At 41.1% G+C, this 25,515-nt stretch overlaps 1 protein-coding gene across 1 annotated transcript in view; it reads left to right on the plus strand.

The window, feature by feature from the left end:
• Positions 1-25,515, plus strand: part of FAT4 (FAT atypical cadherin 4) — a 150,858-nt gene that overhangs the window by 97,013 nt on the left and 28,330 nt on the right. Inside the window, exons 7-9 of the mRNA XM_040612771.1 lie at positions 12,162-12,342; positions 16,676-16,926; positions 19,840-24,189. Of these exons, the coding sequence (XP_040468705.1) occupies positions 12,162-12,342; positions 16,676-16,926; positions 19,840-24,189 (4,782 nt within the window). The remainder of the gene's footprint in view (positions 1-12,161; positions 12,343-16,675; positions 16,927-19,839; positions 24,190-25,515) is intronic.

Here is a 25,515-nt window from a genome sequence, read left to right on the forward strand (position 1 = left end):
TAAAACCAAAATCAAAATGTGATGTTTCTAATGAGAAGTGTGTTCCTGTGGGGTTTTGTTTTGTTGGAGTTTTTTTGTTTGTTTGTTTGTTTTGTTTTGTTTTTTTATAATAATCTATTTACCGATTTGGGTAAATAGTTCTGAAAGAAATGAGTCAGTGGACTGATTATTATATTTAGTTAACTGTTCTTTGTATACATCCCTGGCCTGTATGAAAAACAACCATATGTTTTCTCTTTAGAAAATGTTGGTCCTTGACTTATGCATTCTTTTCTTCAAGAATGCAGGAGGGCAACCAAGCAGAGAGGTTATATCCTTCTCAGGAATTCTCTTCCGAGATAGGTTTTTGGTTCCCTTCAATCCTAAAATCAAATAAAACCTGACAATGTAGTTGTTTTGTTGTGGGGTTTTTTTAATTATTTTTTACACATTTTAAGATTTTTTCCCAGTTTGGCGTAAAGCACCGCTCTTTTCCAGTAATCATAAGAAAGTCTTGAGGGTTAACACTGTGTGAGGTTTATGTGACTGGGCTTAAAGACATTTATACTCATCCTGTTTTCTTAGCATACACCGCAGTTCTACTTAGCAGGCAATCTACAGTGTGAAAAAGATGTTGCCTGAAAAGAATTAGTCGTATTTTTAAAACCAACTCAGCTGTCTTTAAATTTTGATGCTGTCGAAACAAGCAAGCAAATTTCAGTTAGAAATGTCCTGGTTTGCATGCTTTCTGTGCTGTGTCTAAATATACACATCGCTTCAGGCTTCAGTGAGCGAAATGAAGCTGATGTCTGCTTACCTTGGTGCTTAGCAGTTTGCATAATGATTCTCTCTTCTATGGTCTTATTTTGTGCCACAGCTGTTTCAAAATTAATATTGGTTTCTGTCCCAGCTCCATTTATTTCCTTGCCCTTATGGAAACTTGTCCTTGTGTGGGTGTTGTCTACTTGAGTCTAGTTTTACTGGTTTCCTATTTTACGACTTTTTTACTTTTGCTCTTTTAATACCAGTACTGAAACTATCATTTAAGTAGTTTTGCGTGATCTTTTGATTTATTTCTAAATCGCACAGTGGGAGGACTGAAATGGCGACAGACTCATCAGTGCGTTCATAGTGTTCGTTTTGTCTTACCGTCATCTAAAATCAGGAGAGAAGAGAGCTGAGACTGGCTTTTTGTAACCGTGGGAAGCTAATCGCAGGATCGCACCCTTTCACAGAGCCTGGAAAGTTAGCACTTTTCAATTTTTCTCTAGAAGACAAAAGCTCAAAAAGCTATTTAGAAGGTGTGTTTATGGCAAAGTCACTCTGATGTCCCCTAAAGAGTAATTGTCAAGGAAGAGAGTGTACCCACACCTATATGATGTGACATATTTACCCCCTAAAGGGGATGAGGGCTTTAGCCCATCCCTTCAGATAACTGCCCGGTGGGATGTGCAGCCCAGCCCCAGAATGCCGTTTGAGGGATTTAATCTTCGATTTGGAGTTAAACCTTCGTTATTAGATCACTTTTTTCAAAACAGTTCAGCCAGAGCCTCTGGGCTAAATCCAGGCATATATGTTCTCTGGGGTGGGGAGCGGGAGAGATGTCTATGCAGGGCTCAGGCTGGCCAGCGCAAGCTGAAAGATCTATGAAAACAACCGAAGTTTTTCAGTCGGGTTAAAATAATGGACAGAACTCCAATTTTGAGACCAAGTCAAACTGATGGTGGATTTTATTTGGACAAGGCAAGCAGAGTTAGAAATATATATTAGATGTAGTTCAGGCGTGCTTGTCGACTTTTAGAAAAGTCCTCAATTTAAGTGCACGCCTCTCAATTCAAACGTTTTTCCACTGTGTGATTCCCTTTCTGCTCTCTGTTGGGATTGTGGAGAATCCAGCGAGTAATTGATGGGTTTATTTAGGGTGGGATGAACTGCTTCTAGCCGAGGTTTGTTGGGTGAGCTGTTCTCTATTTCACTGCATTCAACAAAAGGAAAAGAAGGCAAATTATTTTAAATACTGTAAGGTCCTCTAATTTGTGGCTGGTTATTTATATATATGTGTGTGTGTATATATATATAAAAATCAACCAATAACTAAACTATAGCCTTTAGAAGTAGTATTCTTCAGAAACAGATCTTCAGAGATTTTACCTTGACAGAGACAGAGGCAAGAAGATTCAAAAATTGGGTGTAGGAAGAGAGCCAGCTATGGCACAGCTCATGTGGGAGGGGGGCATCAAGCACAGTGTATGCATGTTTCTGCTTTGCAATGTCAAAACCTGCGGACTATCCAAGCAAAAATAGAGTGTTGTTGTTCAGGTCCAAGTGATGTTAGAGGAGAGCCTCATAGGTTCTATCTCAGTGTGGTTTCAAATTCTATATTTATTTTGTTGGCTGGTTTGGTGGGGTTTTTTTTGTAACGGACAAGCAGAATTGTACTGATTAATGTAATTCTCCTCTTTAGGAAAGCATAAGATAAGATGTAGTAACACAGCCAAAAGTTTTAATTGCTCTACAGATGTTCTTGAAATTAATAGTTGAAAATATCAAGTTTTATTAAGTAACTAAATCTTTTGCCTCTTTGCACTCCTCGTAAGTAAAAGAAATACAGACTATTGGTAAAAACATTATTGTTTATTAAGAATTTTTGGTTAGTCGTAAATATTGGTGAGAACTGTTGTCTCTTTTAAGGAACATAATTTTATGGTGCCTAAAAAGGCTGAGCATAGGTGATGATCTTTCTTATTCTATCGAGTTACCTCATCACTAATGAGGTATACAGGAACATCCAGAAATTCAGTGTTCTTTCTCATCATCCAGAGTTTCGTACAAGAATTCTGTAAAAATAACAAAGGAGAAAAATAAAGGGCTACAAATACCAGCTTTGCCAGGGTTGTGTGTGCCATGAACTGTCAAAGCTCATTTATGCTCCTTCTTAAAGGGTTAATCTGATAAAAAGCAATTAGCGTCGTCTTTGATGAAGGATTACAGATTTGTCTGATTAGACCTTTAAATATTCTCAGTCATAAATGATAAAAGTATTGATCTATGTTAAGTGGAGATCAACTGTACTACGTACTGTACTGTATGGAAGACATAGTTCAAACAAGTTCTTACCACTCTTTCGGGTGGGTTATCTACTTGGTAGGGACATTTTTTCTCCTTTATTTCCACCCATGTTGGGATGGAAATTTCCATCACACAGTTGGGAGAAAGTCCCTTCTTGCTTTCGTTGAAATAGCATTGTTTTCTCAAGCTGTGTGATTGTATCATCTTAATTTCTTGAATGTCATCCCCATGTTCACAGAAAACTCATGAGCACGTACTGTAACGTGCAGCAAATATGCATGGGATGCAGGCACTTCGGGGGCCTGCTGAAATTAGTGTGAGGTTCGTTAAACAAACCAGTTATTGTCCTCATCCTCAGTCTCATCTCGCATGCATGGTCTTAAGACCGACGTCTCCTCTCAGCCCTACCACTGTTTCAGTACAGCTTTGCCGTATGTATGTCAGAGTCAGTTAAGCACTGTTACCAGTAAAGAGTGTACTGTGACCGTATAGAGAGGGGGTGATGAAGAAGTGGGAAATGAACATACAAAATATCCCAGAGAAATTCAGGTTTTATTAAAATTTGGCATGGTACAGAAAAACATTGCGCAGTATTGATCCAAATGCATGAAAAGGTGACTGTCGGATCTTTAAGCTTTCACTGTTGTCCTGGCTTTTTTGGGGACCTCCCCCCGTCTATATATAAAAAAAAATATTTCATAATTTCTTGGTGTTAGTTTGGGGGTGGGGTGGGGAAGAGAGTGGGCATATCTCTTTGAAAAGGTTCAGGTAGATTTATTTAAACTGGAAAACAAGCTAGAATATGGTGATATGATGCTTAATATCTAGGGTTTAGTAGGCAATAGAAAATTTCAAGGAAGAAAGAATTGTCAGTTTATTATTTTTCAAGCTGTTACACTCCTGTCTCTTCATTCATCCATCTTGCTACGATTAGTTTGGAAGTTTTAAATGAAAATCAATTTAAAATTGTTGTCCTTCTGCTGACGTTACTTTTATATGAAATTCTATTTCAAATGTGCTAATGAGTTCACTGACTGTAATCTGTTTTGCAGAAGAACAAAATAACTAGAGTAGTCATTATGCTGTGCAATTTCTCAGACTTTGAGAAATACTGAGATTTTTCCAGTCTTGGTGATCTGAAACCATTTTTTAAATTAAACGTTACACCTTATAAATTGAAAGTCTACTAGCTCATTCTTCAAATATAAAGCTACAATTTCAGGAAGCCTTAATTGCAAGGATAAAACAAGTAAAACATGCACATATGGTCTGAGCACTTATCCTGCTGGTTAATCTTCACTATTTATACAGGGTGTTTTTAGAGCATAATTCAAAATCATGCATTACAGGAATTTCGCTGTGGGATATTCAGGAGTCACAAGCAGTCAAAAATCGCCTTAGTCAGCAGTCCCCGCAGGAGCCAGCTTCTCTATTTTTTCTGTTTACAGCAATAACTTATAACAAGGAGAAGTAATTTGGTGGGTTTAAGAAAATATTTTTTTAAATGTCTCTGCCTTTCTTTTAAGTTGCAGTTCCACTGTCTTTAAATCTTACTCTGGTCACCAGAGGCTTTAGCAGCGCACGCGGCCATGCCTACCCTCCCAGCGCTGCTCCCTGCGCGGGCACGGGGAGATGCACCCTTATGCCCAGCCATTTGCCAGGTTTTGCTGTAAGCATATATTCAGCTGTGAAAAATTTTCCTTAAAGATTCATTTTCTGAAACATAGTTGGAAGAAGGCCACTTCTTGCTCTGGAAAAAAAAAAAAAAAAAAAAAAAAAAAAGCGGTTCTGCCAAGCCATCTTGCAATACCTGCGTGTGTCGTTTCTGAGCGCCATCCCCAAAGACCTGTACCTTTGGTATGAATAGGTTATAAACGTGTGTCAAGGGGGTTATGGCACATGGGATTGGTGCTTGTGCCTTTCGTGGAAGGAGAACGAAACCTGACAGCCACAAGTCGCTGACTGCCATCTGCTTTTGTCAGCAGCCCTGTATCCAGTGTACGTGGTGGGCGGTGGAGCAGGGCTCTTTCAGCCTTTCCTTCGTACGTTTTGAAATTCGCCAAACAAAAGCAGCAATGGGGGAACATGCTAAACTGGAGGAATATACTAGCCACCATTTTTCAGATGCAGAAGTGATAAGTTTATGATAAAGCGCGTGTGTATGTGTAGGAACAGATTGCTACATGGAACAGCTTGAAGTTGTGCTAAATATATACTATGCTTTTGCTTTATTGCACGTGTCTTGTCCTCGCTCTGAATCTGTGTTCCAGTAGGTCCAGCTCAGTAATAGTGCTGCAGCTTTTTTTTTTTTTTTTTCTCCTCTCTGGGTAAACAGGTGCAGGTAAATTGTTCTGATGAGCAGATCAGAGGAAAAGAACAGGGATAAGGTTATGTGCATACTCACCAGAGGACTTAAAATTGTGTCTCTGTGTGTGTGTGCAAGTAAGTCCCATCCTTTCTCAACAGAACATTAAATGTATTGCAATGTTGTGAAACTGCAAAGCTTAGTGAATTTGTAGAATGCGGTTGTCAGGAATTTAAAAATCATATGGATAACACCTGATGAGAAATCCCATCTCACATCACTATTTGGGACAAAGGTTTCTTTTGCACTGTCAAAGCACACATAAGTATTTGTCTTTGTGCATGTGCATCAGCCTAAGCATGGCTGGACACATCATTGCTTGAACAAGGTTGGACTCTTCTCTAGTGATATTTTTTTTTTAATTATTTTTTACTTTTGATGCCTCGTCTTCCCAAATTTAGGTCTGTTTGCTCCCAGCTTGTTTAGGCTGAGAGATGAGGGAAAATACTGAGTTTTCTAATATCTGATGTAGTACAGATATTTTTTTTTTCTTGTCAGATAGTCCTTGCACAACTGCAGATCTATCCCAACATTTCTCTTCAGTTATTTAAGACTTAGTATGGAAACCTGCAGTGAAAAATTGAGTAAGAGGAAACCAAAACACAAACCACATACCCAGCCAGGACAAATATTTGTGGTGCAATCTTTTTAAAGGAACTACTTATTTTTCTCGTTTCGCCTATGCACTTCCTTTTGTGTTCTTGATAAATAAGTTAATTTAAGGTCATCCGCATTTCAAATCAAGCTTCACGTGCACGAGAAATCCAAAGTGTAACGCAAACTAGTTGAATTTGAACTTACTGTAATTATCGTAAAACTCAGCAGTTGTTTTTAAAACTCAGCACACTGTCTGCATTTAAATGCATTTAGAAAGATTGGCCATTTTACTGTGAGAAAGGCCTTGTTTACTTGAGTGAAAAAGTTAATGCTCTGTAATAAGACATGCAACTTCTAGTCCTGGGACTCATTCACCGAGTGTTTGACTGGGGAAGTGAAATCCGCTTTGTTGCAAAGCAACACATTTCAGTGAAGCAAAAATTCCATTTTTGTTAAATCGCTTTCCAATTTTCAGGATAATGATGTGTTTAATTTACCACAAAACATGGTAAACTGCCTGCAGCATCAGTTTTGATTAGTCATTTAGATTCATTTTATTTAATTTTAATCCTTTTTTTTTATTATTTCTTTTTTGTGAAATGTATCTGTAGGTTTTTTTGCTTAGGTTTATTGTTAGCGTTCTAGCACTTAATTTTGATATTTTAATGCTGGCAAAACCTTTGAGTTCCTGGTTTTTGAAAAGAATGATAGTTTTACTGTCTGCTGTGCTAACCATGGCACAGGCAGGACCCAGAAGCCATTAAAGCTTCAGACAATATGTGGATAACGTGCTGCACACGTTCTCCTATTTCTAATTTTTACTGTGAGCCATACAGTACCACACAGCTGAGATAATTTCCAAGAGCATCATCTTTTCCTGAGCTTTCTTGAAGAACGTAAATGGCTCTGCAAGTTTCCTCTGCTTGTTTGCTTTTACTACCACAGTCCACTCTGATCATGCCCCACTCCTCCTGGTGTCTGGCTATGGTGTGGAGAGCTGAACAGCCACTGGAGCAGATGGTGCCACGTGTTTGGGGGTTACAGGGAGCCGAGACAGCTTATGTCCCCTGTTCCCCAGGACAAGGGTGGGCAAAGATAGCGGGTGGTGCTCCCTTCTTTTAAGGCTGCACGAGTAGGCTAAGGCAAAAGTGAAAAGAGTCTTTAGGTGCACCACTTGTAAATGACTGTGTGGCTAGTAAGCCTTAGCATAAATTAGGGGAATAAGTGATTTATGATGAATTCACCCAGAAATGTGGATTGTCCTCTCTTTTCTGGTTATCCTGCATTTGAGAAGTAGAAATTGTCAGGTGAAATATTTCTCCCCACTGTCCCCTTTCTGCATTTAGTTTCCTTTCTTCTTCTTGCATTGCTGCACGTAGCCAATATTTTTCGTCCACTTTCTCCTGGATGGGGGGAAAAAAAAAGTCGAGAGGGCTCGTTCTAACTTCTAAGCTGACGCATTGCTGGTATCATTGTGTTTTTGTGGCGACCAGCCACAAACAAGTGCTGCTGAACGGGGCAGAAAACCAGCTTGTAGGTCTTCGCCAGTCCTACATTTGGGAGAAGAGAGGTCCTGCCCCTGTGCTGCTGCCTGCCCTCCCCACAGTCCCCCATGGCTGTTTCTTCATGTCACCTCCTCAAGCATCCACGCAGAGAGGGGAGCCACAGCCCAGCGCTGCCCAAGCCCTTGGTGGCCTCTCGTCACCTCCCCCGTAACTCATCCTCCACCATGGGCCTCCAAAGAGCAAGCTCCCAAGGTCTGCTCCTTCTCTTCAACCCCAGACACATGTTTACTTGCAGATGTAAGCAAAAAGCTTAAATTGTTGGAAGAACATCCGTGGGAAGCAATTTTCTTCCTGAACTCAGCGTTACTATTTTGACAGTATCCCAGGTTAATCTTTATTTCAGCAATGACGTGTGGACATTTGTGGAACTGTCTGCTTAATGTATATGTACAGCTGTCACCTAGAAAATAAACCATTCAGTTCACAGAAACAGAACGCAGCACACAGCAATGAGAAATTCAAAACAATAATAATATATTCATGTCATTGTCTTTTAAAATTTAAAGACCTGATATTCACTGAACAATCAATCCAATCTCTGCCACTTAGTTCGCATCGTTAACTTTATGTTCTCAGGTTATTCATCATTAGATGGTTCCTTCCTTCCTCTGTCTTTCTAGGAAACTTTTTTTTTCAACATGGATATCCTAAGCTTCAGTGAGGCATTTTTGGGATTTTAAAAAAAAAAAACAAAAAACCAACCACAAAACCCTAGTAGTAGTATAGCACTAGAGGAATGCTTTAAAATAATAGGTGTCTGACAAAAATATAGTCAAAGAAATAGCTTCTGCTGAAAAATAATTCAGACTTTTATGAAAAAATGGTAGACATTTTAGTGCAAGTTCACTAAGGGTCAAGTGTGTGTGTGTGGACGTTTGTGGCTCTAACCCTCACGGCTGTTTGTAGGACTATTTAGACTACTATAGACCGTGTACAGCAATTTTATATAGGTTATAACATGTCTGTTTTATTAAAAACAGTTTGGGGGCATCTTGAGGGTTTGACTAATGTTGCAGTATTTACCCCAAATTTACTACACTTATGCAAAATATTAAGTGCAGTTTGAAGAAAAAAGGGGTGATGCTGGAGCGTAATAAGAATAACTGACTTGGGGAAGATTTGCTATCGAAGCAAAACTAAGAAATCTGGGAACTCAGCCTGACCATGGAAACTACTTCTCTCACCACAAATATGACATGTACATTTTATGAAACCTATTTATTACCAGGGGCCAAATTCTGTGGTCCTTATGCAAGCACAACTTTCAGTGAGCGTTCACTGAGGATGGTAGAATTTGGCCCCTAGCTATTTCTTTTCCATAGAAAATTACTTCATTTGTAATTTCCTCTTCTTATATTTCTCAGTAACTGCAGAAATATGAGCTAGTCATTTAATTTCAAGTGGATAAAAGCTTTGAGGACTCTGTGAAATTGCAACTTTATCTTTCAGTGTAATAGAATAAAGGAGTAAATTTGTGGACGTGATGTTTTACTTAAAGGAAAAAAACATGGTTGGATAACTACATACACAGGAAACCAATGTAAATATGTGAGTTTTTCCATCTAAGTAAAATAAGAAAGACTTTGGGTTTTCAACTGAAGGGCAGTGACCTGGGATGTTACAACCAGCTGAATTAATATTGGAGTTCTGGGATGTTTCTGTGAGGACAACACAGCCACAAGCCAGCGCTGGATGAGATCGGGGGTACTTAGGTTACCCTAGCTAATTGTATTAGTATGGTGCTCAGCCTGGCAGGTATGTTCACTTCTCTGAGGCTAATACAAATACATCCAGACTGCCCTGTACAGTGCCTTGTAAATGCATCCAGCAGGGAAGCGGAGCTGGAAATATGGCATGGAATATATAGGGGGGCTGAGGCGAGGGCTGGGGGGTGGCTCTTGGAGCGTGCGTTTGGTACCCTGCAAATTCATGTTTCTGGGAGAGGAGAGGGAGAGTCAGGGCTGGTTGGAGCCAAATGGCTGAATCAAAAGCCGCTGCTGTCAGTGTAATCCTGAGCAGAAGAATCCATCTATTGCCCTTGCGCAGCTATTACACCTGGCATCCCTCTTAACCATTTCCATTATGTGACCAAAGATTTAATAGCCATGCAGGAGAAAGCACAAACCCGTTGCAGCGTTTTGCTGTTAGCCTGTGTCCACACGGTGCTTTGCCAGCAGGCATGGACGTGTTCTCCTCGTCCTCCTCTCTTCACCAGCTTCATGAGCATAGCTAGCACGGCACCAAGCCCAAGGTCAGTGCTGCCAGCCGGGACAGGACCAGCCTGCAGAGCTGCACGGGATCTAGCCCCATCACCCCAGTGTGGGGTTACCTCTAAAGGTGCTGCTACTGCAGTTGTTTTCTGTGAGTAAGCCCACAACATGGCTTTTCCAGCGTTGGCGCTTTGTCTTAGGAAATAACTTTAAAACAATGAGTTTCAGGTTTTAGCTGTGAGTTACCTTTCTTTTCCAGACTGAATAACGTTACTGATGCTCGTTGAACGTGACTTACTCAAGATTAATTTCTGAATAATGTATAAATTGTTTAATCACCTGTGAAACTTTCAACTTTTCATTTCATTAGCTGCGAGATGAATGTCGATTAAATGTGGTTGGAAGGCCAGAGCTTGATGACACATGCAGCAAACACCACTGAGGACTCTGTTTCATTTAATGCAGTAATAATAAACACTCCATGGGCAATATTTCAGCTATCAAGAACGCTTTTACAGTCTTTTCTATCTATACGTGTTTGGCTAAATGACAAAATCGAGGGGGGGGGGGGGGCGGGGGGGGAGCAAAAAATGAGTCAGACTTATTGCCTTAATGTAACCTTCCTGGCTGAAAGTATATTAATTGGCAAAATGAATTACCTCAGACTAGAGCGGAGAAAGGCCTCCATTGTGCGCAGCCGTGGCGTGAAACGTATACCCTTTGGCTTGTACGTTCTTTCCTCAGCGGCATGATCCGTCCAGTCTGATCAGCAGGCTTCAAAGTCAGCCTTGCGAGACTGATAGCGCCTTTCGGTTGGAAGCTCTTTCATTCAGTTCGGTTGGGCCTTAAGCCAAGTTACTTTGAAGTATTTCGCTGTGAAAAACATCCTTCCCGTGCAGAAGCTGCTCCCAGCTTCTTCCCACATTGCGGCATGGTACTTCTTCAACCTGCAAGGGTTAACGTGAGAAAATGAGGCGTTATTTCTCCTTTTATACAAGAGCTCCATGTCTGGAGCCCTTGCTAGGACCACATGAGACCCAAGAGCAGAGCCTGCTTCCTTCCCAGCCCTAAGGTCGAGGTCCAGCAATAACCTCAGGTAGCAGCGTCCCGATCGTCTGCTGGGTGGGAAGGACTAGGGCAGTCGCAGGGGGCTGGCTATGTTTCTTCAAACGACAGCTCCATGTAAGAAGCTTGCCTTGCACGAAGGACTCGGACTCGAACCAGTCTCTGGGCCAAACCATTCATTATCATCACTTTTTTTCCCAGTCTAGCAAACACTGTAATTGTCTCCGTTTGAGATGGAAGGGGAGAACGACACAATCTTGGGCAAAATAGGCATGGCCATCATCTGTCTTTTGAGTAAAAGAGGCCATAACTCACGTGTTGTATGCTCTGCTGTCACTCTCTCCTCTTTTTGTTACGTGTTCAAAGAAAGAAGCGATCCCCTTTTTTTCAGGGACCCTCAGTGAAGAATTTGGTTAGCAGAAGATGTCTTGCTGATTCTTGGCTGAAGAAAATAAGTGTAATAAACTGTCAAAACTAACATGAACTTGTAAAACTCTTCATTGTCTTTTTTATTGGATTTGCTGAAGGAAGAGCTTAGGAGAATAAATACCAAAAGATCGCACATGAATAAGCATGCTATTTCTCACTGGTTGCTGCTCCTCGGAGTTAAGTATTAGAATATCAAGAAGGATGAGAGCTGTAGGTTAAACCAGTTCAGTCGGATTTCCTGTAAGTCAGCATCCCATCCGAGCGAGCGTTATTTGCTGTTATAGGTGGTTGCTTCTATGGAGAAATTGAATCTGAACGGGGCTGGAGACTGTGCAACCTTCTCACCCACTTAGAGGAGGTCTCCCCAGGTCAGGGGTGTGACCGGCAGTGGAAAAGCCATGCGGAAAGCTGGGGTTTGCCGCTGTTCCCACTCTATTTGTTCTGCGGATAAATAAATTGAGGGCTGGAGTCTTCACGGCTGTCAGTTTGCCACCTTTGAATGTCTTCTTTTAGAGAAATAGGAAAGTCAACCGCATGCTCAAATTAGTCCTAATTGTTACAGGAAGACTTCTGAGTGGTTCCAAGACCATCTTTTTCCACTGAGCTTGTATTACAAGATATTTCTGGAATTAGATGGAGCAAGAAAAAGAACAACTTTTTTTTTTTTTTTTTTTTTTCTTTCACAGCTTGCACGTTATGTTAAGGTGCCTTTGAAACAAACCTTTGAAACAAATCTGACCCTGTCCTGTATGTTGAATTGGCTTTCTTGCTCTGTGAACTGTGACATGTTCAAGTGCTAGGCTTTAAATTAGGGATGGCAGACTTCGGATTAGCATGGTGGTATTTGTAACCTCTAGCATTTTGTATCCCACTTTCCTGCAGGATCTCCTGCCCTCACTGGCACTGGAACCATTGCTGTCACGGTGGATGATGTCAATGACAATGTCCCCACATTTGCCTTTAACGTATATTCTGCCACTGTATCGGAGGATGCTCCTACGGGGACAGATATTTTGCTTGTAAACTCCTCAGATGCTGATGCTTCTACAAATGCTGTTATTAGGTAGGTCATTTACTGTTGCTACATGTAATATTGCCTCATAACTTGCCTGAAGATTTTTTTTTCCCCCGTGTCCATCACCAACATGCCATAAAACTGTAAGACACAAAAGGACGGCTGCACCTGTATAGCTAACTTATTTCGGCAAATTTGGGGTTTTTTGTTGTTTATAGGCTTTTAGAATTATGTTAAGGACAAATAAAGCTGCAGTGTCATTTTAGTTTTTTACTAAGTGAAAAGCAAATGAGTTTAACTTGCCTCTGAGTGCAATTTTTTATAGACTAGATTTATATTTCTCAATAAGCATAGATGAATTTGAAATTTATTTTTTTTAAAAAAAGAAGAAAGTCTGAAACTATAAATAGTGTCTTAAATGGATTAAGCACTTCAGCTTGCAGTCTTTATATATAGGTCTTCTGCATAAGGGAATACGGTATTAGCTGTGAATGATCTTCATTACTGGCTGCCATCAGCTTGTGTAGCCTTTGTTGGAAAGGCTTTTGTCTGTTATTTAGCATAGCTTTTAGAGTTGAGGACATGCAAGGAAGGATATAGTTAACAGGTATAATACCGATCTTTTAAAAGTATTCCTGAAGAAGCTAGAAACCATTGTTCCTGGAGGCTGGCAGGCTTCTTAAATACTAATTGAAGGAGCTTTCAGGATTCTTAAATACTAATTGAAGAAGCCTTCAGGAAGGGATTGGTGGGGAAGAGGAAGATGTAGTTTTCAAACGTCATTAACAGATTTGCTACAAAAGCTGACTTGGAGGCAGAGTTATTTTTTTTCCCCTTACTTATGTTTAAATGAAACCGCTCACCCTAAAATAAGTAAAATTGGTCTAGTCATCAACTTGATTTTTAAGCTAGGCAAATCTGGAAATCAATATCACTCTCTTGCATAAAAAATGTCCAAAGTTGTGGATGGTATTAACTTTGTGAAAGCATACATACATTTGGGGAAAGCTTCAGTACTTTATTTGAGACCTTAAATGGTTTTTCAAACCTAACTGTAGTTTACATGACTGCTTATGCAGACTTGGATGCATTTATAGTCAGTTAGCCAGGCAGGTACAGTATCACCCAGCATGGACGCTGCAGACCACTGTCAACAGCAAACACTGCCTGCCTTGCTGCCGCATTCACATCTTCTCCTGTAGTAAGCAATTTTCACTGAAAGCCAACATATTCCTTGGGTAAATTCATAATCAGTTTTATGATCATTAGCAACAGTTAATGTCTTCAGTTTAGAATACAAAGTGCACAAGGCAAGGCATAAAGTTTGTCCCATTCAGAAAACCAGTAAAAAGTTAGAATTTGGCATTTTTGCTTTAAATGCCAGTGGTTTGCAGAGCTCAGTTGATGCAACTTAACTGGGCACTGGTCTAAACACTGGCCATTCCCAGTTTCACAGACAAGAGTAATGAAGATGTTGAGTGGCAGTGACAAGCAGAAGATTATCCACTGAGGACTGATGCATTGCGAATGGAACACAAAGCAGATTTGTATTAGTTATTAATTGGAAGGACACGTAGGTAATCTCATCACATTTACACTGCAAACACCTATATCTCTGTTTCCAAACTCACAGAACAGGATATAAAAGTAATTTCTTTATTTGCTTGTGTTAGTTCACCTCAGTTCATTCTTCAAAGTGCTTAAGAATATCACTGTGGTTGTTCTTTTTTTTTTTAAAAAGGAAGTAAAATAAAAGGAAGTATGTTATGGCAAAGCAAGTTTGTATGAAATGCTGTAATATTTTCTTTCCAACTAGCTACAAGCCAAAAATAGAAACTTGATGTTTTGGCATCTTTAAATATTTGAAAAGCATCCAGAATTACCATTTATTTAATTGTGAAACAATGAAGCTTTTAATTGTATTCACTCTTACTGTAAGAAACTATTTCTGGCAAGCTCTTTTAGAAAAAAGAATTCCATACAAAGCATGAATTATTGTAATGATTGCATCCCATATTCAGAAATTATCAGTGCTCTGGAGTTTCTTTAGTGTGGGTGAATTGCTTTAATATCTCTGCCATTAGCCTTTGTCATTCACTCAGTGCCTCATAGTAGAATGGTTGATAATGCTTTTTTTTTTCTTTGTAAGTAGCTATTTAAAAATTTTTTTCAGGGTTTGTTTTTAGACTCAGCAACATACTTCGTTTTTCTTGGACAGAATTTGTCCAGATTCAGCATTTAGAGTAATGCAACTCTTAAAATATAACTGGTATTATGAAACTGGCAAAAGCCAGAGGGACCAGAACACATAAGGTCTTCTTATCAGAGGTGCTGAGCACTCAGAACTCCCTTTCGGTCTTGTTAGATCCTGTTTCGAAATCAAACCTCAGGTTTCCAAAGAAGATATGTAAAATCCTCTGCTAAAATTTTCATGTAAAGTCAAAAAATGGACTGTGTAATGCAAGAAGCAAATAATATTCTGCAAAACTGTAACATGTCCTGATGTGCAGGGTCTTTTTCTCTTACTTCTGGTGATAACCTGTGAAGTCATTAAAGGAGGCTGATGAAGTTGTTAAAGGCAATGAGCGCTTGAGTGGCCTTGTTAAAAGATAGCATAGATAAGAGGGGTCAGCACAGACTAGTCAAAAGGCCAGGTTTTAAGCACTTCAGTCAAATTCCTTTTGTGTCAGTTGTCACCATTAAAGTTTCAGGGGTGTTTGGGGTTTTGTTTTTGGCTTGGGCTTGGAAATTTTCAGTAACAATGCTGAGGCACGCTTAACATTGTCCAGTTGGTTTGTGTGCAGTTGTGCTCAGATATAACTCAGAATATCCTATGGCAAATGTAATTTGTCTTTATCCTCTTTTTTTTTTTTTTTTTTAAAAAAAAAAAGTTTTCATAGCATCTTTCCAATGCTAAAGCTTGAGGTGTTCTATATATGTGGAAATACAGAAGAGAAAGTCTGTGTCTTCTGCAACGCCTCACACAGGGTTAAAACATCGCAAATCACAGATGAAATTTGCTCATGCCGCTCGTATTTAGGGAGATTTAACTGCTGCTTTAGGCTTTGCGCATATTCTTTCCACCCTAGATGCACATTGCTGTGGCTGGAGGATAATTACATATGGCCATCATATTATATCATAATTAAGCAATTAAAGTCTGCTCGTGGCATTCTGTAGAGATTAATGACTGAACAGGAGAAGTTGCCACAGCTTATTACGCAGGCTGGCTATCAGTCCTCTAGGTAAAGCTTCTGGCCAGTGTTATTATTTCTGTCATAACCTGCTCTGATTTTAAAAGGCGAAGATAGGAACATTACTCTCTTTCATAAAAGCCATTTTCTTCTGAATCTTTTATAGAACCATAGACCTCAAAAAAAGCTGCTGCTGTGCTGTACCAGGCTTCTCTGAAAGAACCACGCTAATCACAGCTGTGCTGGTTTTGGTCAGGGTTATAATATGGGATATGGAAATAGTTCATTTTAGCCAGGTTTTGTTTTGTTTTGTTTTGTAGAAAACCCGTTATCTGTATTAACTAAAAATGCAATATTAACCAATTGCCTTTAAAAATATGGCCCAGTGCTTCACGTTTCTTTGAGATCCGTTCTGTATGAACACAAGCTGGGTGAGCATTGGAAGAGAGAGGGGCGAGTTCACTGTGCTAATAAGCCAGAGGTAGCTCATATGATGCACTGCAGTAAGCACACAATCAGTTCTTATCAAATCACATTTTTGCACACACTCAACAGATGCGTACAGGTACATATACACCAATCAAGGGTGAAATTCTGGTCCCAATTATCCTGTTAACGTAGCTCTGTGGCTACTAATTTGCTATGTTACTGTAGATTAACATTGAAGTCTTGAATGGCAAAACTTAGCTCAGTATCAGCAAACAATATGAGTTATACATCCTCATATTATTTTGTAAAATTTTCATCCTTTTATTTCAGAAAATAGTATTTTTTTCTGATTATATTCTGCAGATTCAGGTAACAGCTATGTCAGCTTCTTGGAATAGCACTTAATGCATTAGCCCAGGGAAATCGGTACTAGAGGATGTCTCCAGCAGGCAATTTTGGGGGTATGGCCACCTGTACTTCCAAATGTACTAAGGCTCAGTCTGCTTCTCATCTATTAGAAATCTATCTGCGTTAAGCAACTACGCTTGGAAATCCCCAGAAATGTCATTTATGACAGGTCTCAAAATATGGAAGAGAAAAAATGTGAACACAGATGGACAGTTAGACAAAAATCCGTGTGCTGATACCCATCGGCATGGTGGTCTGAAGAGCATAGAAAATTGTTATTATCTTAAGACAGCAGGCTGCCTTATGAAATGCTAATCAAATTTTTGTTCCTTGTTTTTTCTTTCAAACAGCTATAGGCTTACCGGTGGCAATTCGCAATTCACAATCAACCCATCAACAGGACAAATCATCACCAGTGCTCTCCTCGATCGAGAGGCAAGAGAGAACTACACTTTGGTGGTGGTGGCAAGTGATGGGGGCTTCCCCAGGGCTCTCTCCAGTTCCACCAGCGTGCTTGTCTCCGTCGCCGATGTGAATGACAACCCGCCCAAATTTCAACACCACCCCTATGTCACCCATGTCCCATCACCTACCACTTCAGGTAACCTGATCAGTAGCAGTGCTTGGGATACTTCAGACTGCACAAGCGTCTTAATGAAAATGCAAAGCTGTGTCACAAGAAATGTTTCTGAAATGTTCCTCTGCAGCTGTTTTCCAGGTTTCGTTATCTTCATGGTTGCATGGGAATGAATAATGGCGAGGGTCAATATATCACCCGCAATTTAGCAATGGTTTGTTTGTTTTTTTTTTTAGTTTGTTCCTTCCATCCAAATTCAATTCTTTTCCTGCAGTTATGTAAAGAAGACGTAGTCTAAATGAGCACCCACTCAAACAAGTTACTAAACTATTTTGCCAGAGTCAAGAGGGCAATGGCCTCTTTTTTTCCCTCTGAAAGTCTCCCCCTGCATGTAGATTTTCTTTTTCCAGACTGAAGAATTCTTAAAGAGGATTTTGTAAACCTCTTCCAAAAAGGCCATATCTATATCAGACGTTAATGGTGTTGCCTTTCCTTGAGCCAAGTAGTGAAGTAAAATAAAATAAAATAAAAGTCAAGCAGCAAGCTTCCTTTTGTGGAACCTACACCCAAATTAAAATGACTTCACTCAATGTAGGAGCTAATTCCTGATTCAGTTTATGTTCGAACAAGCCTGGTAAATAAATACATTAGAATTAGGTAAGTTGCAAAATACTAATATTTTTTTTTATTTGCAGAATTGGCATTGCAAAGGGTAAGAAAGCAGAACATGGGCATTTGCATGTTGATGGAGATAATTTGCTGAGAGATTCTGCTATTTTGAGATGTATTTTCTTTTAATGGACTAATACCAGGACCTCCACTATCTCAAAACAGTAAAAGGATTTTATATGATCACTGTATTACCACAGATTCACCAAACTGCAGTCAGAGTGGTTGGCTGTGGAAGTTGGCAACGCTGTGTGTTTTCAGATGCATACACATACATGGAAATGTGATGCCTATAGAAAGGTTTCCAAGACAAATGGTTTACAAAACAATTTTTTCTTTTAGAAAGAAAAAAAAAAAAAGAAAAAGGGCTTATTTCCATGTTTTGAGTTTTCTCTCTAAATTATAAACAATTGCAAATACTTCTCCTTTTTATGGAAGAATGAATCTGTTTACATTTCTGCCGTGTTTCCAGAACAGCGTTATGAAATTATTTTATTATTGCATTGGTGAATCTTTGTGTATTCTGGCCAGGGCACAGTGCCTTTGTGCAGTTGTTTTTGGAGTGCTTCTTTAAATGCTTTTAATAAGGAGTGCACACAGGTTTAACTCATGTTTTCTGGCATTATCTTCTTGGATGCTTTTTGTTTGAAACCCGTTATAGCTAAAAACATATAGAACGGCTAAGCTATGTTTGCTCTGGTTCTAACTTAGCAAAAACCTAGGGATGCATGTGCTTTTGTATTTGCAGCTTCCACAGTTGATAGTCACTGTTGTTTAAAAGGAAATGTCAGTATCTTTTCACATTATTTTGAAAGGCTGTTGACAATGATGTTACTAGCAGGCATGACATCCATTAAAAAAACCCAAACAACAACTTTATTGCAGTCCAATGTAGCATCTGACAATTCCAAGAAAAAGAACAAACCCTCATAACATGATCAAGACTTTTGCTTTTATTCCAATCACAGAATATCTAGAAATCAATATTTTGAAATAAAAAGCTTAATTTCTTTGTTATTTTTTAATCAAGTTTAAAAGGGGGAGTTACTAGTAATAATAATAATAATAATATAGTTTAACTGAAGTAAAAATCTTAATTTTTTTCCTGTCCCATTTCTCACAGGGGTTTGAATACTGTTCTTATCTAAATATGCCATGCCCTGGAGTACAAATCATTGCACATGACAAACGGTGACATGAAGTACAGCTTTAAGGGGATGCTGTCAAAGTCATTCCTGCCTGTAAATGATTTTGCCTTAAGAGGTCGAAAACAACATGACTTTTATACAGAAGTGGGTATTTTCTAAATTTCAGTACCAGTGAAACATCAACAGAGTGTTCTGCAAATCAGTTGGACAGTGTCAAATTTGAAAGACATGCCGTGCATTAGATCTGTAAAGTTGGTACAAAAGAGCACCCTGGATTCTCCTTGCAGATATAGAAGATGATGCAAATGGTGTCCCTATAGTTAAACTTATATGCAAAGCATAAATTCAACAGACCTGAAACATAGTATATTCATGTTATTGCACTAGTGTGCAATAGTTTTCTACATGATTTTACTGTCTCAGAGGATCAGCATGCTTTTAAAAACGTAGTCCCCATTAGTTACTGTCCTCAAAATACTTTTACAAAATCAGAAGCCAGGAGCTGTTAGGGATGAAGGAGCAGCACCTAGGGAATAGGAGGAAAAGGGGCTGCAAGGGAAGTTGGGTGTGTAGGGTAAATGTCCATGAATGCTGCCTGTTCATTTACATAACCTTAATAGCTGTTGAATTCCAGGTGGGTTTGGGTTGTTTTGTTTGGGGTTTTGTGTTTGGGTTTTTTTTTTGTTTTGTTTTGTTTTTACATGGATAATAAACTATGAGTAATTTAATAAAATCAAAATAACATTTAATATTATTAGATTTATGGCTTTCATAATGTGAATATTCTAGAAATGGGACGGTAGACTTGCAAACACTTGCAGGTCCATTTTCCAGTGCAGATGAGTGTGCAGCCACTGACATCTTGTACGTGCATTTCTCTGAATGCAGTGACCTACTTTTTAAACCCAGACTTTTTGGCTGTGTGCGTGTCTTGCAGGCTCATAAACTCACTTACCCCTTGTTGAACTTACCATCTTGTGAAAAAAGCAGTTCATTTTCAGTGCAGCCTAAGGAAGAGCGTACTGCTGCAAGACGTGCTTCTGAGCGAAAAGCTGGTATCATGTTTCCCGCAATCGGTGCATTCATTAAAGAACCGCCCTAACTTTCTTCTCTGTTTCAGGCTCATTCGTGTTCGCTGTGACCGTCACCGATGCAGATGCCGGCTCCAACGCTGAGCTCCATTATTCACTTGTGGGGAAAAACTCCGAGAAATTCCACATTGATCCAGCGAGGGGGGCGATCCTGGCTGCAAACCCACTGGCAGGAGAGTCCGAAGTCACCATTTCTGTTCATGTTAGGGACGGCGGCCGGTACCCCAAGACAGACTCTACAACTGTCACCGTGAGGTTTGTGAACAGAGCAGAATTTCCTCGTGTTCAAGCGGATCAGGAGACCTTCACATTTCCTGAAAACCAAGCAGTCGGTACGCTTGTCACCACCGTCTCCGGATCTTCAGCCAGAGGAGGCTCCTTGTCTTACTACATCGCCAGTGGTAACCTGGGCAGCACCTTCCTGGTGGACCAAGTGACAGGACAGCTTTCTGTTGGGCGGGCTTTAGATTTTGAAGCCATACAGAAATACGTGGTTTGGATCGAGGCCAGAGATACAGGCTTTCCTCCCTTTTCCTCGTATAAGAAACTGGAAGTGACGGTGATAGATGTCAATGATAACGCGCCAGAGTTTAAGCAAGATCCCTTCATTGCAGAAATAGTGGAGAACCTGTCCCCACGGAAGATACTGACGGTGGCTGCAGTAGACAGGGACAGTGGTCTAAATGGACAGCTAAATTACGAAATAATCGAGGGCAATACAGAAAATAGTTTCAGTATCAATCGAGCCACTGGTGAGATCAGAAGCATCAGGCCCTTGGACAGGGAGAAATTGTCTCGATACACACTAACCATAAAAGCTTCAGATAAAGGCACCCCGCTCCAGAGCACAACCGTCAAAGTTATCATTAATATTTTAGATGAAAATGACAATGCTCCAAGGTTTTCCCAGATATTCAGTGCCTCCGTGCCTGAAAATGCACCTCTGGGTTTTACAGTAACCCAAGTCACAACATCAGATGAAGACATTGGGGTGAACGCGGTCAGCAGGTACTCCATAAGGGATACAAGTCTCCCATTCACCATAAATCCCAGCACCGGGGACATCACCATCAGCAGACCATTAAACAGGGAGGACACAGACCGCTACAGGATCAGGGTCTCTGCGCATGACTCTGGGTGGACAGTGAGCACGGACGTCACCATATTTGTCATGGATGTCAATGACAATGCCCCACGATTTACAAAGCCATCCTATTACCTGGAGTGTCCCGAGCTTCCTGGGATTGGGTTGAAGGTCAGCCAGGTTTCAGCCACCGATCCCGATGAAGGGTCAAACGGTCAAGTCTTTTACTTCATAAAATCCCAGTCTGAGTTCTTCCGAATTAATGCGACCACAGGGGAAATTTTCAACAAGCAGTTTTTAAGGTACCAGAACTCCAGCGGTTCAAGCAATGTCAACATTAATAGGCACAGCTTCATCGTTACTTCTTCAGACCGCGGTAGTCCTCCGTTAATGAGTGAGACAACCGTCACCATTAACATAGTAGACAGCAACGACAACGCACCACTGTTCCTCGCTCATAAATATTTTACTCCTGTTACTAAGAATGTGAGGGTCGGCACAAACTTAATTAAAGTTACTGCAGTGGATGACAAAGACTTTGGCTTGAATTCTGAAGTGGAGTACTTTATCTCTGATGAAAGCAAAACTAATAAGTTCAGACTGGACAGGAGTACAGGCTGGATTTCTGTGTCATCTTCACTAATGGCTGATTTGAACAGAAACTTTCTGTTTAAAGTGAAAGCAAAAGATAAAGGTAATCCTCCACTCTCCTCCGAGGTAGCTGTTGAAATAGTAGTAACAGAGGAAAATTACCATACACCTGAGTTTTCTCAAAGCCGCATGAGTGTTACTGTCCCAGAGAGTCACTCTGTTGGTACAGTGGTCCGGACGGTTTCAGCCAGAGACAGAGATGCCGCTATGAACGGGTTAATCAGATACAATATTTCCTCTGGAAATGAGGCTGGTATCTTTGCTATTAATACAACTACCGGTACACTGACACTAGCAAAACCACTGGATTTTGAGTTATGCCAAAAGCATGAGCTAGTTGTTACCGCCACGGATGGAGGATGGGTGGCCAGAACAGGCTACTGCAGTGTCACTGTTAATGTCATTGATGTGAATGATAATTCTCCAGCATTCAGCCCTGAGGACTACTTTCCCAACGTGTTAGAAAATGCCCCCAGTGGGACAACTGTTATTTGTTTAAATGCCACTGATGCTGACTCTGGACCTAACGCTGTGGTTGCATATGCTATTCAGTCCTCAGATAGCGACCTCTTTGTCATTGACCCCAATACAGGAACGATCACCACCCAGGGCTTTTTAGATTATGAAACAAAACAAAGTTACCATTTAACAGTCAAGGCTTTTAACGTTCCAGATGAAGAGAGGTGCAGCTTTGCTAGTGTCAACATCCAGTTAGAAGGGACAAACGAGTATGTGCCCCGTTTTGTGTCCAAGCTTTATTATTTTGAGGTTTCTGAGGCAGCCTCCAAAGGTACTGTTGTAGGAGAAGTTTTTGCAAGTGATCGTGATATGGGAACTGATGGAGAAGTCCACTACCTTATCTTTGGCAGCAGCAGAAAGAAAGGCTTCCAGATAGATGAGAAAAGCGGCCAGATCTACGTTTCAGGACCTCTCGACAGAGAAAAAGAAGAACGAATCTCTTTGAAAGTCCTAGCAAAAAATTTTGGGAGCATTCGCGGAGCAGATATAGATGAAGTGACTGTTAATATCACTATTCTGGATGCCAACGATCCTCCTGTTTTTACCTTAGGAACCTACAATATACGAATCAGCGAGGGCGTTCCTCCAGGCACCCATGTGACGTTTGTGAGTGCCTTTGATTCAGATTCTGTACCGAGCTGGAGCCGGTTTTCTTATTTCATTGGGTCTGGCAATGACAACAGCGCCTTTTCCATCAACCCGCAGACAGGACAGGTGACAGTCACTGCAGAGCTGGATCGAGAAACATTGCCTGTGTACAACCTGTCTGTGCTGGCCATCGACTCGGGAACGCCGTCTGCTACAGGAAGCGCCTCTTTATTGGTCACTTTGGAAGATATCAATGACAATGGCCCTACCTTGTCCACCAGCCAAGGAGAAGTGATGGAGAACAACCGCGCGGGAACTCTTGTGATGACGCTTCAGTCATCTGATCCTGATCTGCCTCCAAACCAAGGTCCCTTTACGTATTACTTGCTCAGCACTGGCCCAGCAACCAGCTACTTCAGCCTTAGCACCGCTGGCGTGCTGACAACGACGAGAGAGATTGACAGGGAGCAAATCAGTGATTTCTACCTGTCAGTGATTACAAGAGACTCTGGTGTTCCTCAGATGTCTTCCACAGGAACTGTGCAGATCAGGGTAATAGATCAAAACGACAACCCGTCTCAGCCCAGAACAGTAGAAATCTTTGTTCACTACTACGGCAACCTCTTCCCAGGTGGAATTTTGGGCAATGTAAAGCCACAGGATCCAGATGTCCTAGACAGCTTCCAGTGCTCCCTCACCTCAGGAGTTGCTAGCCTCTTCAGCATTCCCGGGGGTACCTGCGACCTGCACTCGCAGGCAAGGTCCACGGATGGCACATTTGACCTGGCCGTCCTCAGCAATGATGGGTTGCACGGTGCCGTCACCAGCAGCGTCCGGATTTTCTTCACAGGCTTCAGCAATGCCACCATTGACAACAGCATCCTCCTCCGCCTGAGCGCCCACAGCGTGCGGGATTTCCTGACAAATCACTATCTCCACTTCTTACGCATCGCCAGCTCCCAGCTGACGGGGCTCGGCACCGCCGTCCAGCTTTATGGGCTGTACGAGGAGAGCAACCACACCTTCCTAATGGCGGCTGTCAAACGTGGCAACAACCAGTACGTGAATCCCAGTGGCGTGGCCACCTTCTTTGAGAGCATTAAAGATGTCCTCTTCCGCCAGAGCGGGGTGCGGATCGAGGCCGTGGACCACGACTGGTGCCTGCAGAGCCCCTGCCAGAATGGAGGGAGCTGCCTGAGGAGGTTGGCGGTGAGCCCGACTCTGAAGAGCCGCGAGAGTGTCCCCGTCATTATCGTGGCCAACGAGCCCCTCCGGCCCTTCGTGTGCAGGTGCATGCCAGGGTACGATGGGAGTCTGTGCGAAACGGACATCAACGAGTGCCTGCCTTCCCCCTGCCACAACGACGGGACTTGCCACAACTTGGTGGGGGGCTTCTCGTGCAGTTGCCCAGAGGGCTTCACTGGCATGGCCTGTGAGAGGGACATCAACGAGTGCCTTTCCAACCCGTGCAAAAACGGCGCTGCCTGCCAGAATTTCCCAGGAAGCTTCAACTGTGTTTGTAAAACTGGGTATACAGGTAAGCTTTTACTTCTTGTGTAGATGGAGGAGGGCAGAAACGTGCCTTTTTAGTGCAAGGCTGTATGAAGATGAGCATCCCCGATAGGTGAAGAGGTCATATCCAATGTGGTATTCGTAGTTGTGAAAACTCAGACGACCAGGTGCCCCGCGGTATTATTTCGTTTAAGCTCTGTCCTCAGGCAAGTCGCACTTACCTGATTTGCATTAGAACAGAAAGACTTTTAGAAAGAGGTATTTTAATTTATTAAATATGTAGGAACCGTTTCCAATGCTTAATTTTTCTGTTCGTGTTACTGTAATGCATTTCGCGGTAGCATTTCGGGTCTGCTAAGACCGTGCCAAGCAAGAAAATCGGCCTCTGCCCCAAATTGCTTACAGTCACACAAGACAGAAAACAGATGAAGGATATGGGAAAAAACAGAATTCAGGCAAAATGACCAAGCATGTCTGTTCTGTATTTTGTCCCTTTTTCTTTTTTTTTTCTTCTTTTTTTTTCATTAACAGCAGAAATAACTGCAGCATTCCTACCTGCCCTGAGTATTTTTTCTCTAATATCTATTACACCTTCAAACATAACATTTTATACCTAGAAAAGCAGGGTGATGTTTGCTGTTGTCATCAGTATGATATGGAAGAAAGGTCTGGACAATATTAACTATTGCTTTTGGCCACTTTTTGCAGACATCATAACAAACCTCTAACCAAAGCCTAGGTAAGGCTTTCAGGATGTTTTCTATGGAGTATTTCTGTGCAGCAGGTGCCCCAGGGAGCCCAGGTTGGCACAGCCGTGCTCATTACGTTGTGGCTATTCGGGCTTGCCATCACTGCCCCCAAAACTCATTTGTAACCAGCGGAGTGGTCAGGAGGGGCAATTGTTCTTTTGTTTTGTTTCTTAAACCAGGTTAGTACAGGGGATGTGATACACATTATTGCAAAGGAGAAAGTTAATTTCATAATAAAGGTTTAACTACTTCATTTAAAGCACAGCTACACCAGTGGGTACATATTCAGCACAAAAGGTCTGTTGGTATAAAGGACACCGATGGGATCTTTTGTGTGATGCTCACAAACGTACTACTGAGCCTCAGGTCAGGAGCAATTATTGTTAACTGACAAGCAGTTCTAATTAAGTTACCAATCCAGGATTTTATTTCATGTGGAATTAGTACATCAAATTATTTTGCCACAAGCATGGCACAATAATTCTAGGGCACCTATGCCCTGTAACTCTTTAGGTTGTTAGCACCAGAGATTACATGGGCATATGTTTGCTGTTACAATGAAGTAAAACACTTCATTAACTCTAGCAGCATACTACAGTATA

Source organism: Falco naumanni, chromosome 1, assembly GCF_017639655.2.
Source record: "Falco naumanni isolate bFalNau1 chromosome 1, bFalNau1.pat, whole genome shotgun sequence".
NCBI lineage: Eukaryota > Metazoa > Chordata > Aves > Falconiformes > Falconidae > Falco > Falco naumanni.